This window comes from Thunnus thynnus, chromosome 11 (assembly GCF_963924715.1).
Source record: "Thunnus thynnus chromosome 11, fThuThy2.1, whole genome shotgun sequence".
NCBI lineage: Eukaryota > Metazoa > Chordata > Actinopteri > Scombriformes > Scombridae > Thunnus > Thunnus thynnus.
The window spans coordinates 2,757,936-2,776,421 of NC_089527.1; the positions used below are offsets into that span (position 1 = coordinate 2,757,936).

Sequence of the window (18,486 nt, forward strand, 5' to 3'; positions counted from 1 at the left end):
TTCAAATGATCCAATATTTCAGCAAAAATCAAAGATTAGAGAAAAAGTCCAAAAACTGAAAACAGATTTGTGTATCAGAACTTTGTTTTTTCTTCTTTCCTCTCCCATTAATCATCTCAACACCCCTCAGATTTATCTGCTGACCCTTTGGAGGGGCCCGACCCCTAGGTTGGGAACCACTGGACTAAACTAGCTAACTGTATATAAAGTAGTGTAAACTAGCTCCACCTCCAGCAGCTACAACAGTAACATGCTGCTCTAACACTGATGCTTCACTATTAATAATCTAATGATGTCATATATAATAATATATCAGTCAGAGGGACCAAACCACTACTTTTACTGCAATACTTTAACTACATCAAGCTCATAATACTTATGTACTTTTACTGCAATACTTTGACTACATCAAGCTCATAATACTTATGTACTTTTACTGCAATACTTTAACTACATCAAGCTCATAATACTTATGTACTTTTACTGTAATACTTTAACTACATCAAGCTCATAATACTTATGTACTTTTACTGTAGTAGGATTTTTCATGCAGGACATTTACTTGTAATGGAGTATTTTTACATTGCTGTATTGGTACTTTTACTTCAGTAAAGGATCTGAGTACTTCTTCCACCGCTGCACACGTGTATATTTCAGTAATGTGTATCTCTTACGACCACTGAGAGTTCTTGTTGGTGCTGACTTGAATTTGACTTTTTTCTGAGGTGACTGAAGTTGCCTTCCGTCACCTCAGAAATATTTCAAAAATGTGTTGCTTTCTTTTTCAGTCAGACTCTGAAACATGTGTTCAAGCTTCCTTTATCAGCAGCACAGTTTATTATAACAGACGTTTCACTGGTCTAAAGACATCCAACGTATCCTGACCAGGATCAGACACCTGCACCGACTCCCTGTTCACCACAGGATCGACTTTAAGGTTTTACTCCTCATCTACAAAGCACTGCCAGGTCTGACTCCAGGTTATATATCCAGCATGTTTATCAGCTGTGTGTGTGTGTGTGATGTTGTACTTTACAGATAAACTTAAATTATGAGTATCAAAAGGTAAATTAATAAAGACATTGAATGAAATAAGTAAAATGTGGAAATAAAATCATTCAACTCAACAGCATTACACAAGTAAATAAGTGTATTGAGGGAAATAGAGCAGTAATAATGTTGAGGATGCATAAAAAAGACTTTGAATTGACTGTAATGACTGTTATTGGGCTGCAGCTGTAGAGCTCACAGCAGTCATTAAACGGATGTTGCTGTTTGTTTATTGTCATGTTAAAAGCTGCTGCGTCGCATCTTCACTTAATCCCATACGGATACTAATGAAGGAACGAGCAGAGCTTTTAATTAAAGTAAGAACACGTAATTAGACCACACTGTTCATAAAGACATCGGACTACTGAACGTCTGCGAGGAGAAACACGTCTTCATCAGTGATGAAGATGTGTTGTCTGTTGATCTGTACGGGAGGTGAAGAGCAGTGTGATTAAAACAAACTATATGTGGTCATTTTTATTGTATGTATTTTTCTGTGAAAAGGACATTTGGATGTATATTTGCGATGGATGAGCTTTATTTCTTTATTTCCAGCTCCTTCATTCTGGAGAGGCTCTAGTTTACTCCATTACTTCTGCTCAGTGCTGCCAGATCTGGTGTTTGTTTTTTTTTTTTTAACTTTTTATTTAATATGGAGGGTAAAAGTAGTTTTGGGCAGGTTGTGACAATTTAGACTTTTTTATAATTAAACTCTGAACAAACAGAATTAGATAAATAATCAACCAGAGAGACAATAATAATAATAATAATAATAATAATAATGTGTAAACAAATATTGCATGAATTCAACATATATTTTCATTAAAAAACAAATTGTAGGAATATTTACTTGCTGTTAGGTTTCTTCCTTTATATACAGGACATAAAAAAGACTTGATAAAACCTCTCTCGGTATTTATTAGTTCTTGTGAATAAAATTTCAAAAGATGGATCTCAACCATTCAGCAACATCCGGCTGTGTGTGGAGAACAATCCTCAAAGCACCAATAAAACCGTCCAGTGACCCAGCGGACGCAGAGAGAAACCTGCCTGCTAAGAAACACAGCTGGAGAGTTTCTGGCATCAATAGTTTATGTAACTGCTCTCTGAAACCTTCACTTAACCAACCTACACCTCCAACAATCCATGTCACATTCAAATCAAACAAAAAATAAAGGGAAGCAGTGGACTGAGGTGGACTGAGGTGGACTGAGGTGGATTGAGGTGGATTGAGGTGATTTCAGTGCCGTCCAGCAGAGAGCAGCAGTGATCTGTTAATACTACATCTAGTTTTCATCAGGAGCTTCTTCTTGTTTTCAGATTGGAGACACAAAATAATCAACTGGCCAATCACAAAACAAAAAGGACTAAAAGGCTTAATTATTGTCATTTAACATACGATTTGTCTTTAATTATGGCACAGTAAATGCATGTATAAAAGGTTTAATGTGTTTTATTGAGGCATTTTAAATCATCCACTTACCATACGGAGTGTTTTCCATCATTTTATCAAATCAAAATGATTATTATCAAATTAAAAGCAAATAATTTCTTCATCTTTTCACTTAAAATAACACTCAGAGTCTCCACGCGGCTCCTTATTGGTAGATCAGCTCAATTTGAGAAGCTTTTTGTACCATTTGTGTGATTTTTCACTCCCCCCCCCCCGAGAGATTGACAGTCGACTCCTGCTGTGTTCGTGTCACATGGGACAGAAAATGTTATTCAAAGCAGATTATTTTGATATGTTTAAAACATGTGTGGAGAGAAGATCACACTTTATCAGCTTGCCAGTTAAGACATCCTGCTCTATCCGCTAATTACTCATCACGCTTCTCAGATACGTTCATCTTTACACCCCTAATACATTTGCATGATTACTCAGATTAACTCCATATAATTGTGTCGAATTATCAATTAGAAAATGCTGTTGAGTGTGTTTGTAGGAGAAAATGAGGGATTTATTCGTGTCTACGTGTTCAGTGAAGTGATGAGGCGGTAACTGACAGCCACTGACCTTTTTCCACAGCAGAAGTCTGGCAACAAAGACGAGCGCTGAGCAAATCAGGCTGCAGCAGATAGTGTTCATACAGCTACTAAACAGCTTGTTCTCTGTCTCTCTTTGATCTGCTGGATAATGAACTTGTTTGTTTGTGTTCACGTGGCGCGGAGGGAATGCTGGAATTCATGGACTTCATGAATGATTCATGATTTAGGAGCAAACGTGCCATGTTTGGGACAATTCAAGATGAACGTGCAGAGACACGATTGGACGGCGCCTTTCGAGTTATTGAAAAACAAATCAGAACAGCGACATACGGACAGACTGAGTGTTTAGGAGATCACAAACAGGACGGAGGAGGAAATCTGGTGGAAACGACCTTTAGAGAAGAAATGATCCTCTTTAAACAGACGACTCACCTTTGGTGTTGAAGAGGCGGGACTTCCTGCAGGTGTAAACCACTTCCTGCTGGCACTGCTCTGACGCCGCGACGATGGCGCGCAGTTGTTGGGCCGAGGCGCTGTAGTTGAACTTCATGACGTGAGGTTTCTGCAGAGACGAGCCCTGAACTCTGACCGGAGCTGTGACGTTGTGGCTCACAATCGTCCACACCTTCTCCTCTGAACACACACACACACACACACACACACACACACACACAAACACATAAATTAGCTAATATTTAAATATAGTTGCATGTTGTATCTCTCACAGAGAGTCACAAAAGATGATTCTAGATCTCTTGGTGATCCTGCACATTGTGCAAAAACACTGTAACGATTTCTTGGATTATCACTCTGATAAACTGATAATCAGATAACATGCAACACAAATAGAATAATATGTCTTTTGTTTTGTCTGTGTAAAAAAATATGACATGTGCAAAACTTGACAAGTTGCATCAGAAGAAAGGATATCACCTCACTGATGGCAATGATATTTCATGGATTTTGGACAAACAATTAAGATAAAAAAAAAAATAGAAATGAGTCACTGAGGTGGTGACAACGAAGAATCTCTATTGAAAAGAGAATTCTTCTGGATATATAACCTTGAAACATTACAACATGGACATTTTTGCCTTTTGGACTGTTGGGGATAATCTGCTTCTCAGTTTAGGAACTACAGTTCCCATAATGCTTTGGGGTCAGTGTGAGTGAGCTGTGAGCTACACCTGAGCTCTGTTTCTGAAGAAAACTCTAAACATGGTGATAACTTGACTTCAAAGTGGATTTATGGATGTTTATGTGTGTTTGTCACACTGAATCTAACAGGATGTATTTCCTGATGTATTTCCTGATTATTGACATATTGTTGCATCCAAATGGGTGCAAACGGTTTACAAAAACAAGAATCCTGGCAAAGATGAAATGATTATTTTGCAGCATTGTCACATGGACCTTTACAGAAAACGTCACACAAATGAAGTTCTACACTGCGATGAAGCGTATCGAGTGAGCGTAATGATTTCTCTCAGCACAGTGAAGTGTCAGCGCTGCAGATCGATGCGGTTTGATCTGTGAGAGACTCCACTCTTTACTCTGAGCTCTGGTCCCACCGGAGCTCGGAGAGAGTAAAGGTGACAACGTGGTGGACTGCGGTGAACTCACCTGTCATGTTGCAGTAGACCTGCGTGGGCCCCAGGGGGCCGCTCCCGTCCGGATCGATGGAGTAGAAGCCGGAGGAGCTGCCAGTCAGCTGGTAGGCCTCACAGGACGACTCATAGATGGCTGGAAGCAGCAGACGGTGCAAACGAGTTCAGCTGATACTGAACACAATCTTCCTCTCTGACACTGTACATCTACATGCCAGGAGTTTTCAGGCTTTTTAAGGGTTTTTAAGAGTTTTTTTGTATATAAAGTTTTAGATTTTTTTCTCTTTTTTTCTAAGATGTCTTTATAAGCCCTTTCATTTTTTTTTTAAAATCACACCAGCACAACTGTTTAAAGGACAAGTTCACAAGACAAGAGTCACGTGTCCATATGAACAGTGAAAGAGGTTTTCCTCGCCCATATACCTGATGAAGCTCAGACAGACCTAAATGTTGTGATTTAACAGATGTTTCAGCAGTAAGCGAGACAGTGTTCAGGAGCTCTGACTGCAGGTGGAAGTAGAGTAACAAAAAGAGGAACTTTGGCACTAAAAAGACTGTAACGTTGAAAGATATCTACTTGATTTGACTCATTTGGACGCTGAAGCTTCATATTAGCTTCAGATAAACTTTGAAATACATTTTTTGCACAGAAGGAGGACTGTGGATTTTGTCCTCCATCACTTCCACTGTAAGGTCATTATGAAGGGATCTTCTAATGGTCAGTATGAACAGGAGGAATGATTACAGCAAGAATAACAGCTTTCATGTTCATTTGGGCTCCTGACTGTTGTTTTAAGACAGACTAATGATAATAATAATAATAATAAATGTCATTAATATAGCACAAATGAGATCAAATTAAATTAAAATGACAGGATAAGACATGATAAAACAACCTTCAGGAATAATCAAGATAATATAAAAATGTATGATTGATCAGAACGGAGCACTGCTCACAGTTGTGACACGTCGCTCCAGAGTAGCCGGTCCCTGAACAGTCGCAGGAGAAGGAGCTCCAGGACTGCAGACAGCGACCTCCATGTTCACACAGGTTAGGAATACACCTGCAACACAGAACAAAACATATAGTATATATATATAAGCTCATCTTTGATCCTCCCTGCTTGCATCGTTCTATTGAAGGTGAATATAAAGGAGTTCACAGCAGACAGTAGTGAGTCTTTCTCAACCAGCAAGTTAGAAACTTCAGCTGCAACTTGAAGCTGCATTCACTGATGTTCACTAGTTTTCACCAGAAACAAGCTGTGAACACAACTCTGACACATCATCAGCTTTTAAGTTGATATGTTGATCTTGTTAGCAAACAGTTACTTATTTCCACATCCAGCAGTTACGGAGCAACATTATCATTGATGTGGAGTCGTGTTTCTGTCCACCTGGTGAATGTAAGTCCAATATTCACTCTCTTTTAGCTTCTGGTTTTACTCTCTACCAACTCCTGAGGGAAATATCTGGCTCTTTAGCTGCTAAATGCTCCACTATGTTCACCAGCTAGTCTACAGCTAACTGTGTCTGTTTGGTGCTGAGCAGGTAGTGAACAGTTGCTTTTTAGAGCTTTTTCTCTGAAAACGACGCTATGAGACGCTGAGAGTGAACCACGGCTGGACAGATAAACAATGAGCTGAAAGTCACTATAAAGCTCCGTAAAGCCGAGAGGAGCTGCAGAGTCACTGATAATTCTCTGTAGGTTCATCACTACGAGCCACAACCAACACACTGACAGCTGCAGTTATTAAAATATTGATTACAGCTGCTTTAATGATATTAACAGTTTCAGGGTTTTGTGTCAGGTCATTCTTAAACTTGAGGTCATGTAGATTTAACAAGCAAGTCAAATTCTAGTCAGAAACAATAAACATTAATATCTCATCTTTTTCTCCCATCCAAAATACTAAATGAAGCATAATTTAAACTGCGTTCTCTCTCTCTCTTTGTATTTCCATGTGGATTCTCTCCAGAAATTCAAAGTGGTTGTTGAAAGTTGTTTGTGTTGTTTTGCACATTTTGCTTATAACAAACTTCCACCGTCACAGTCTGGTGAAGGCAATTCTGCAGCAACTTTGATCTCTGCAAACAGATGTGTCACAGCAGCATTTAAAGCATGAATAAATATATTTAGAAAGACACAGAGTGATTTGAGAGAATAACCTAATGGAAGAATATAAGGTCAGACGATGTGATCCACATTATCACCACTTTGTTTTTCCATTTTTCATGCCGTTATTAAGACTGACACTGGGAAAAAAAAAAGTGACAATATCACTTTAGTATTTTCATAGCATTTGTTTATTGGTATTCTGAAGCTGCTTGTTGTCTGAAGGTGAGAAATAAAAGATGTGATGTTTTCTCTAAAAATAAAAGCATTACTGTCAGAGCAAAGTTCATGTTTACAGGATTCGAACACAATAAGCACTTCAAGGAAACTTCAAACCACATTTCTTTTTCCGATTAATAGTCCCTTCCTCCAGTTTCACATAATTGCAGTCCTCTCAAGCATGCATCTATAATTTCATACACTTTCATCTCTCATCCATTAATTGCAGCGGAGCGGGGCCGGCCGCAGCTCGGATAAGGTTGCAGCAGTTGGTTTAATTACCATCAAGCTTTTTTTTTTTTTTTTCTATTGTTGTGTTCACAGCTGCTCTCACAGGTCATGAAATTAAAGCAGCCGACCCGCAGAAGTGCACTCTCGTCATAAACTGAGTCATGAAGTTTGATTGGACGCAGAGAGAAAAGGAGGAGAAGTCACATAAAGGTTAATCTCTTAACAGAAGCACGAAACCGTGGTCACAATCCTGAAACTGAGATCATCAAACATCAAATAAAAGACTCAAATCTGAGAGCCAACTGTGTCCCTGCAGCACAGCATACAGCTTACAATACTTTAAACTCAAAAGTACTTAATACTCATAAATACTTAAATTGATAGAAGAAGAAAATATTGGTGGATAAATGTGATCGCACATGTACAAGATGTGTTAACTTTACTACTAAATGTTTGAGGCCAAGATCAAATATTGATATTTGGGAGTTTCAAAAAATAAACTATGATTATTATTATTATTATTATATTATCATTACGGTAGCCCTGAGAGCTCAAAGCACTGCAAATGCTGCAAAGTGAGAAAACCAAATACAGGAAACACAAAAAAATACAGGAAACACACAACAAAATACAGGAAACACAAAAAATACAGGAAACACACAACAAAATACAGGAAACACAAAAAATACAGGAAACACACAACAAAATACAAGAAACACAAAAAATACAGGAAACACACAACAAAATACAAGAAACACAAAAAATACAGGAAACACAAAAAATACAGGAAACACAAAAAATACAGGAAACAAAAAATACAGGAAACACAAAAAATACAGGAAACAAAAAATACAGGAAACACAAAAAATACAGGAAACACACAACAAAATACAAGAAACACAAAAAACACAGGAAACACAAAAAATACAGGAAACACACAACAAAATACAAGAAACACAAAAAATACAGGAAACACACAACAAAATACAAGAAACACAAAAAATACAGGAAACACAAAAAAACACAGGAAACACAAAAAATACAGGAAACAGTTAAATTCAGGCCACTCTTATTTACAGGTTTCGACTATGAGCTGCAGTGCCCCTGGTTGGAATCACACAGGGAACCTTTGTTGCATCCGTCTCACCCTTGTTCCCTTTTTATTTGTGTTTGGTGCGACTTGCATCGTTTGTGTATTTGGTCGTATTTTCTGACTTTGCAGTGTTATTTTCTAAATACTGTCCATGTATTGGTGAAGGTGTTTTTCTTCATTTGCTTTGGTTCTATTTATTTCTCAGGGCCACCATACATATTTTTTTTATATAAAAAACACAAATACAACAAATTTAGGATTAAACTGAGATTATCAAAATATGACTCAAATATACAGAAATTAGCAATAAAACAAAAAGAAAATGTTGTAATGATGTATTTCTTTAATGAGGTAGTGTGTGGTGCAGCGAAGTCTGTATTATAATCACTGAATTAATTTTTCCCAGTCAATGCGTCACTAATGAATATAATATATAATATAATATTTTTGAATGAATTTCTCCTTTGTTGTCTTCTGGTTGCTGTAATAGAACATCATGTCACTTACTGGCAGACATACTGGTGACAGTATTTAGATGCCAGTTCGACTGTGAAAAGCTGAAATCAGATGATAACTCTAGATACAAGATACAAGAAATGTATCTTTGTTTCATTTGCATTTGTTTACAAGAAACATATCTTCAACATGTTCATCTATTTTTTAAGTGGAATTATAAACTTACTATTTTTATACCTAGTAATAAATTCTTAAAGGTGACATACTCTGTTTTTTGTGATTGTTATTTTTATACTATTATGATGAATGTATATAAAAATGTTCCCTGTAAGTCAAAACCCAGGGCTTCAGCCCATGGATGTATGAAGAGAAGTGGATACAGCGTCAGAGGCGGGGTCCCGTTCATTCCTATGAATGTTGCTCAGTGGTGCATGAAGCGAAAAAAGCCACTTCCTGAAAACATACTGCACATGCTCTATGGACCCATTGGGGCTCACTAGAGACTCCGTCAGCTGAGACTGCTAACTTCCAGTTTAGCCCTCCGGCTGATTTGAACGGGGATAAAACGATTCAATTGTGCAGCTTTTCTAGACTTTCCAAATGGACCGAATGGATCACATTCTGATAATGAAACGAGTCATTCCGTGGGGGTTGTGACACTCAAAAAAATGTATCTGCTGACTTACAGACGTCTCTTTTACAATGTATGTCTACAGGAGAAAATTTTTTGGGCCCAATAGCATCACATGTCGCTGTAATTACACCGTTCACCGTTAATTGTCCGCTATGTCAAATTGGCTTCAAAGCCCAGCGCTGTTCCTGGGGGTCGCTTCAGCCTTCCCTAAACTCTCCGTTTGCAAAGCTTCCTCTTCGTGATGGCATCAGATTGTTCGTACATACTATGTTTACGTAGCCTGTGGATCTGGAGGAAGCTTCCTGAAGCTGACCAATCAGAACAGAGTGGGCTCATCAGGAGGTGGGCCTTAAAGAGACAGGAGCTAAAACTAAACCTGTTTCAGACAGAGGCTGAACTGAGGGGCTGCATTAAGGACCAGTAGAAGATTAATAAAGAGTTTTAATTGTAAATCATGCAAAGATATTCCAGTATATAAATATAGATCTGGAAATGTGCAAAATATTTCCACTTTAAAACAACATCTCCTTCTCTGTCATTAAAAAAATCCAAATTCTCAGAATATGTAAATATTGTTGAACTGCTGGACACCAGATGTCTTCTCCTTCATTCTCAATGTTTGTGCTCTGGAGGCTTCAAGTTTCCACATCACACTTGTGTAAGTCACATACTGGACCACGATTGGCTCCAAACTAGTTGTGATGTCATAAACCCTGCAGGTGTTAAACTGAGATCTAAGGTGAGCTCAGAGAAACTTTCGTCCTTCAGAAGATGAAAGTGAAAACTGTTCGTACATCATTCTGCACAAAGAAGAGCTGAGAACAAGAAGTTAAACATGTTTAAAAGTGGAAGGGGACTAAAACTCAAAAAATACAAAGATGATATATTAGATAAAGGTTTTTACTTGACTCGAGGTTTTATGAAACAGAAGTACGCTGATACATATGGCAGGAAGTGATGTGTCATACAGTTGTTTGTCATTTCTTATAGCACATCCTGCTCCCAGCTGACACAGTAATGTTGTACAATCTGGGCAACAGAGAGCAGGTAGCTTCAAATCTGACACGAGGCACCGAGACTAAGACTCCCCTCAGGGCAGAGACAAGAGAAGATGGCAGCTGAAATGTTTGTGTCCTCCCTGTAAATGTTCCAGACAACATGCAGACGCCGCTGGAGCTGGTGGGTCTGATCCGGTTCAGTGCTGTGCAGGTAATGAGGGACTGATGCCACGCAGCACGGGAGGAAGCAGCTTGTTAGTAGAGCCCTCTGCCTGGGAAGGTGTTACCGAGTCTCTGCTGCAGTTTAATTAGATGATCCTGACAGTCTCTATTGGACACGGTGTCAGTGACTTCCAGTCTGCTCTGTAGAAAACATGTCGCTATCAACAAATGAACAATGCAGGCTGATAAGTCGCTGCTTCTGCTGAGTTGCATTAAGAGATCTCCATTTTGACTGGTGAATGCTGGATGTGTCCTCTGGAGGACGCAGACAGTTGAAGCCGCTCTTTCTCCGACAAGACTGTCAGCCACATGAGCAGCTCTGTGAGGCTGTAATTGTGAAGAAAACTGACGTGTAAGTTGGATAAAAGTCGAGGTCCAAAGATAGATTTGAATCATCAATAGTCAGAGCAGGTGCCTGAATAACTGTCAATGAAAAACAAAAGATTCAGTAGTGGCAACTGTTCACACTCATTGTTCAATGAGTTCTCAGAACTTAACGTTCAAAGCAACGCATTTGGCCAAGTTATTCATATGACCATTTTCTTTCCTTTTTCTTTATTTTATAGCTCTTTTCATTAATTTTTACTTGAAAGACAGAACAGAACACATCAGGTCCATGAAGAATAATTCTTCTTGCAAGAAGTGAAACATATTGAGAGGACTGAATAATAACGTGGTATATTTCAGAAAAAATACCCCCCAAAAAACATTTAAAAATTCTATCCCATAATTTGGTCATGTTAGGTCATGTCAAGAGTTGACGGTACAAAGTGGCAGGTTCAGTCTTACATCTGACTTAGGTGGAGTCAAAAGTAGGTGCAATATGATCAATTTCTGATGTGACAGGACCATGGTTCAGGTTTGGTGAAGTTGGGAAAGATGGTGGTCAGGGTTAGAAGAAAGAAGAACCAAATCTGGCGACGTTTTGTTGACCCGAACATCCATCCCAACCTCCTCACATTAGTTCCGTCTTTGAGGTCCTGTTCAGGTTAACGTACTGCAGGTTATTTAAGGCATTTGAACAAACGACAAATGCTGTAAATGCCACTATTGTTTGGACACTGCACTACATTATGTCAAAAGTCAGAGCTTCAACCTGCTCTGAAAGCTTTGTTTGCAATGTTTTTCTACTTTCCTGACAAGATGACATCAGATTGTCACATGTCCATAAATGTGCATCTGTAATCTTTGTTGCTAAGGTGTTTCCATGTGTTGTCCACGCTCATATTTCAGATGTGATTCAGCTCCAACATGTACGGATGGATTTGAGAAGTTGAAGACATTTGGAGTAAAAAAGGAGAAAAAGAAGTGAAATCCTGCTTACGTAGCCTCCAGAGCTTCCTGAAGCTGACCAATCAGAACAGAATGGGCTCATCAGGAGGCGGGCCTTAAAGAGACAGGAGCTAAAACTAAACCTGTTTCAGACAGAGACTGAACTGAGGGGCTGCATTAAGGACCAGTAGAAGATAAATAAAGAGTTTTAATTGTAAATCATGCAAAGATATTCCAGTATATAAATATAGATCTGGAAATGTGCAAAATATTTCCACTTTAAAACAACATCTCCTTCTCTGTCATTAAAAAAATCCAAATTCTCAGAATATGTAAATATTGTTGAACTGCTGGACACCAGATGTCTTCTCCTTCATTCTCGATGTTTGTGCTCTGGAGGCTTCAAGTTTCCACATCACACTTGTGTTAGTCACATACTGGACCACGATTGGCTGCATTAAGGACCAGTAGAAGATAAATAAGGAGTTTTTAACTGTAAATCATGCAAATGTATTCCAGTAGAGTCCCAGAATACAAATACAGACCTGGAAATGTGCAGAACATGTCTCCTTTAAGTGGAAGACACTTGGGGGTATTGGCATGTAGGGGAACTGGAATGACTGTGGTGCTAGACGAAAAGTCAGAGGATCACTGAAGTCATTAGGATTCATCCTCTGGGGAACATGAATGTCTGAGCAAAATTTCAGGGCAGGATATTTGAGATATTTTAGTCTGGACCACAGTAACGGACCTTTAAACTGACATTTGCTTCCCTCGAGCCCCGCCGCTGTAGCATGGCTAAAAATGAGATGAGATGGCCCAGCCGCCTCACTACAGCTACAGTCCCAGCACTCTTTGTCAACTTGTCAAGTCAAACATTTCCAGGTTTCTCATCAGGCAGTGTAACTACCAGAGGTTAAATGGTCATCAACTGCCCCAAAACCTGGTAAATATGTATCACAACTTATTTCCCAAATGTAGAAGTTGGCCTCCTGAACAAATACAGATGGTCCAGTGACTGTATAAAGCTGTGAAAGAGAACATGCTAACAACTCTTTTACCTATCTCTGATGCTGCAGGTGTCAAACTGAAGCTCGTTATAATTTCCAAGCAGTCCTTGCTGGATGTGACTGAGGTTGATTGGCTGGCTGTTGATGGATATGAGCCGCATGCAACCCTGGAAGGACAGAGTCGGGTTCTGACAGCCTGCTGGAGGACAGCCTGTGTAGAGAAGACGCATCAAATACAAAACACCTTTAGCCCTACATGCTAGTGGAGAGCAGAAACCTTTCAAGAGCTGCTCTGATACTGGATGTGTGTAAGACAAATCTGTGATGATCTACTGACCTCCGAAGTAGAAGCTGCCTCTGGGTTCCAGTTGTTCCCACTGTTCGATGGTGGAGGCCGGTTCGTTGTCCAGAGTCAGACTGATCTGCAGACTTCTGGTGTCCAGACTCACAGAGTGCCACAGTCCGTCATTAACTCTGTGACCTACAGACAGAGAGAAAGACTTCACATCAGACTTCACTGACAAACAGTTTAGTTTTCTGTGGCACAAAATCATTTTTTGTACCTTAAAGCAGTAGCTTGACATTTTGGGTAATGCACTTATTCGCTTTCTGGCAGAGTGAGATAAGAAGATCATTTCATTTTTTGTCCGCTGGTTGCTGTTTTACAGATGCTTATGTGCTGGACTGTGTTTTTTGGCTGGGATCTGTTGTGGAGACTGTACATAGCCAAGCTAGCTGTTTCCACCTGTTTCCATATTTTCCATATTTCTTATCTACGCCAACTGACCCAGACTGGAACAGACTTGCTCCAACCTTATTCAGATTCAGACTCAGCTTGACAGTTGTCACGTGTTTTACCGCCTTAACTCACTGCCAGTGCTCTTCCCAAATAGTCAACCTTTTGCTTTATTGGCTCTTTCACAACAGCATTTATAAAAGCCAAATGAAATTAATTTCAATGGACTGCTGTGATTAGTGGATTTGCTTGTGGAGATGGAGTACAATTTTTACTTTGAGTTCAAATTTGGAGAATTTTGCCACCAAAATTCTTGCTGTTGACAAAAGGAAAGACATCTTAAATGAGCTGACATTTGAAAAACATTTGGCACCACACAATGTTATACTATTTTATATAGGAATGAGAAGCAATTCTTGTTGATCTTTCCTCATTCTAAGCATGAATGAATTTAGTTGTGGCACTTTCTGGTCTGAGCATCTGGTCTTCTCTGTTCTCATGAGCTGGTGAAACTGTAGCTCTGGAGGATTTCAATTTCTGCCTTTGCATTACAGTTAAACAATATTTCTACCAGTATTAATAACACTGTACTCAACAAGTTCATTTCTGAACACTGGGAACACAGTTTGTCACTAAAAACAAGTCTGATGAAGTAAAGAAACATGATCAGATGATCTGACAGGTTGTTATTGTTGTTATTATTGATAGAAATGATGAGCAAAACTACACACTGCAACTGGAATGTATCTTGAGTAGCTACTAAATGTCCTAAAACTGTAATTTAGCCTAATCCACAATCTACTTTTGCATTGACATGTTCAGTGACGGCATGACGGCAGCCGTGAATAAAAAAAAAAAAAGCTATTTTGTTCTTGATTAGAGCTCAGAGGAAATGAAAGGGTTCATGCACATTTATTGAGAGTTATTTCAATTTGTCAAAAATATGGGCTGTTAGGTCGGGTTTGTCCAGGCTCTTGGGGGAACGTTTGCTCTCACAGAGTCTATCAAAGTCCAATGATGCTTGTCCTCCTCCCGAAAGACTGCGAGAGCCTCGGGCGTCGTTCTCTCCACTCGATTGGCTCTTTCATGGAACAAGCAGAGTAGCCGTGAGGGACTGCTGGCGAGCTCCTTCCCCCCCCTTCACAGCTTGTATCCATCTCAAACTGAGCTAGAAGTGACAAACATTGTCTATATGGAGGCTCTAATGTCTTTTATATCACATCAGTGATATATATTACTCAAGTGTCTGGGAAAAGAAAACATTTGCCTGCAAAATGTTTCATCAGCCTGCTGGTTTCCCCCCTGTGGCTGATCTGTCAGACATGTAAGAGTCTGTATGATTCAGCCGCGCCGCTGCCGCAAGGAAACAGTTTGATGAATTTAATGACATCACTACTCCACCAGTCACCATGTTCATCCATTTCATCCCAACACCATGTCCACTCCCCTTTTTTTAATGTTTACTCATCTTTTATTTCTAAAAATAAAATGACTGATATTACTAGCTTTTATTTTTAGCATATAGAAAGTAGGGATGTGGAGAAAGCCCAGTATTTGTATTTGTATCTGTATTTGTTGAGGCAGCAAAATTAATTGTATTTGTATTTGAATAAAAGTGGAAAGAGGCCTAAAAATCCTGTTTTTGTTTTTATTACATTTTTAATTTTAGAAAATTAAAGTTACAATGAGTGTTCATAAATAAACCACCTTATGAAGGAGGTCCCCACACTGGGTCATGAACTGGAGTCTCCCAGATCATAGACGACTGCGCTGACTACTGAGCTAAAACTTCTCATCGCCTCTTTGCAGAAAGACCTCTACCTAACAAATGTTTTTTAAAATATTTGTATGAAACAAATATTCGTAAAAAAAACCATTATTTATGCTTTGCCGAATAATGTATTTGTGTTCAGGCACACCCCTACAAGAAATATAGTTTATGTAGTTACATAGATAAATACTTTCCCAAGACTGAAAACATGATGCTGTTATTAGTCTTTGGAGCCGTTTCTAAACAAACTAACGAGACCAAACTGTTCGTGATGAAGGAACATGTCACCCAGTGCAGCGGTGTGACTCACTGACGTGTTTTTAATAAGATATATCAGGCTTTAGATACACACACAATACTTGTTAGTAGATCAGTTCATTGTTGGTTTGGATCTAAACATGAGATTTGTTGGCAATAACAAAAATATAGAAGATCAACAGCTTTATGCTTTGAACAATGTTTTTAAAATGTTTGTTAAGAGCCTTTAAGCCTTTCATCACTTTATCTGTTCATTCCAGACACACACACTGATATTATCTGACTCTGTCGTTATCTGAACACAGACTTTTATTTGAAAATTTGCAACTGACAGATTGGTGTTCCGTTAGATTTTGTTGCTTACTTTCAAAATCTCTAAGCTTGAAAAATAAGAAAATCTCCATCAGTGCAGGTTAGGTGTCTCCTGTTACGACTGTAAGACATTAATGTCAGTTTGTGTGGGAGTTGGGAGTCTATGAGCTGGATAAAAGAAGACACTGATCGATATTCTCTCCACAGTAATGTTTTGGCACTCAGTAAAGCACTATATCAAACAGGAGCTTTGAGTTGTCCCTCAAACTGTCCAGCATACGAAAAAAAAAGTTTTACATAAGAGGTTGACTGCTCTTGTAAAGTTGGAGTATGACAGAAAACAAGAGTAGACACAACCCTGCAGGGCGCTGCTGTACGTTTGACACTGTTATGAAGCGTGTTGTTGCAGTTTTTAAATGAATTCCTTTTAGATTTTATAAACTGACTCTTTATAAGATATTAATTCCACTATTGGTGCACTCATTGTATGTTAGTGATTATGAAGAAACAGTCCGACATTAATCAGCTGTGTGTCCAGTACAGAGAAAAGCCCAGGATGTGTTTAGCCTAGCTTAGCACAAAGACTAGAGGCAGGGGCAAACTGCTAGCTAAAAGAAAAATAAATCTTGTTGTACGTTGTTCATTGAACAGGTGTAGAATTATAAATGTAAAAAGAGACATTGTATTTTTAGCAGTAGTTAGCAGTAGAGCTATTTGTTGAGTGTCTGCACACAGCATCTCTCAGGTCCTGAACTCATGATGGGGTTTTTAGTTTGACTCTACTGTCAACTGAACCAGCTGACTACAGGACAGTCTGATGTTTAAGCTAGGTATCCAAACTTCACAGTTTTTTGTGTGTTTTTGACCAAAACAGCAAAAACAACTGGTATCAAACGCTTGCTCAGATTGATGCTCTTCTTTATCAGTCCTATTCGTTTTTGTCAAAGTCTGACACTGTGAGTGAATCAGCTGTTAGCAGTTCCTGTTTGCAGTGTAGTCATGGACGTACAGACAGTTATCACTGGATTACTTTGATACTGAAGAAAACTAAGAAATGTGATTCTCAGGCAGTTTCTGAAGCCTCTGAAAGCCAACAACTCGTGAAACTCAGATCAAACTGTAAAACTAGGCCGTGCTGATCAAATATGGATCAAGATTCTGTTACTGCCTTACCTGTTTCTAACCTCAAATGTTTTCAGAGACATATTTTAGTGAACTGTTTGGCTGTAATTTGAGAAATTTTGCAACCGCCATCTTGGAAATGGGCGTGGAGGACATGGAGGGACTCACGTGCACTAACATGCACAGAGAAGCTCGGACAACATAGAGGGAGTGTGACTTCATTCACTGCCCAGGACGCCATTACTCCACTATATCTTTACATAGCAAATAGTTGTTTGCTGACATCCAGTGAGGCTCATTTATCAGTCATTTATTGCTCCTTTAAGTTTTCTTCAGTATCACAGTAATCCACCAAATCTTGTGTAAAGAGAACAGCAGCTCCGACCTGTAGCTGACATTACAGCAGCACATCTGATGAGCTTTCATGGGGTCTTGCTCTCCTGATGCTTTTATTTTTTTTTCTGTTGTCATATTGGTTCCCAAATATGTTGGTCTTAGAATGTTTCCATGTGTCAGATCAGCAAAAACAATTTTTTTGGAGAGGGAAAAACCTCAGAGATCCACTTTAAAATACAGAGACGTCTCTCCGGATGGGATTTAAATGACAGTAGGAGCAGCGAGTTCACTGAAAAAACAGTCGCTCATTCCAGTTGTAGTTATTACTGGGGCGGGGGTGAAAAACTGAAATGTTAAAATCACCCCACCTCCCCTTGAGAAATAACTCCCGTCCAAATGGGGCTTAAGTTAGCAATTAGTGTTAAGATATTATATGTTCTGAACACAGAGATGACACCGATGTCAACTTTTTCCTCTGACTCTGGGACACAGAGAGGATTTCTGTTTCTTTTACATTATACAGCTGCTTTTGCAGCAAGTATAATAGAGACATCTCTATTATGCTTGAGGCACAGCTAGTCTTATTATTTAAACTGTAAACTCAGAAACCAGGCAGGTAAATTCCACCCAGCATGTTCATGTTTATTGTCCCAGCTTGGGGACACCAGAGGAACCATGAAAGATCCAACATCAGCTGCTGTTTAAGATACACAGTGCATTCACTGTTTAGTTTTGATTCATCACTTCCTGTGCAGAGATTTTCTGCATCACATGGACGAGTATCACACAGAAACCCCGATGTGAAGAATTTACCTCCTCTGTCTGTGCTTTGTGCTCGACATTCAGACATGAAACAAAGTCTGTTCACACAAATTTACTGTCTGAATCTCAACGTTGTCTCCTGATGGGCATTCATGCTGAGTAGTGAGATTAATTTCTTACCCAAAATGTTCTTAGTAATTACTCCCTCTGTGGCCTCAGTAATTATCCAAAAAAAGAAGGAAAAAACAAATAGAAGCCAAAATAACACTGATATAAAAATGGACATGGCAGA

General features: G+C 39.0%; 1 protein-coding gene across 1 annotated transcript in view; it reads right to left on the reverse strand.

Annotated features, from left to right (window-relative positions):
• LOC137192258 (contactin-associated protein-like 5) overlaps positions 1-18,486 on the reverse strand; it is a 112,595-nt gene that overhangs the window by 29,879 nt on the left and 64,230 nt on the right. Inside the window, exons 9-13 of the mRNA XM_067602794.1 lie at positions 13,235-13,378; positions 12,949-13,108; positions 5,604-5,710; positions 4,663-4,782; positions 3,472-3,672 (exon numbers count right to left, since the gene is read on the reverse strand). Of these exons, the coding sequence (XP_067458895.1) occupies positions 3,472-3,672; positions 4,663-4,782; positions 5,604-5,710; positions 12,949-13,108; positions 13,235-13,378 (732 nt within the window). The remainder of the gene's footprint in view (positions 1-3,471; positions 3,673-4,662; positions 4,783-5,603; positions 5,711-12,948; positions 13,109-13,234; positions 13,379-18,486) is intronic.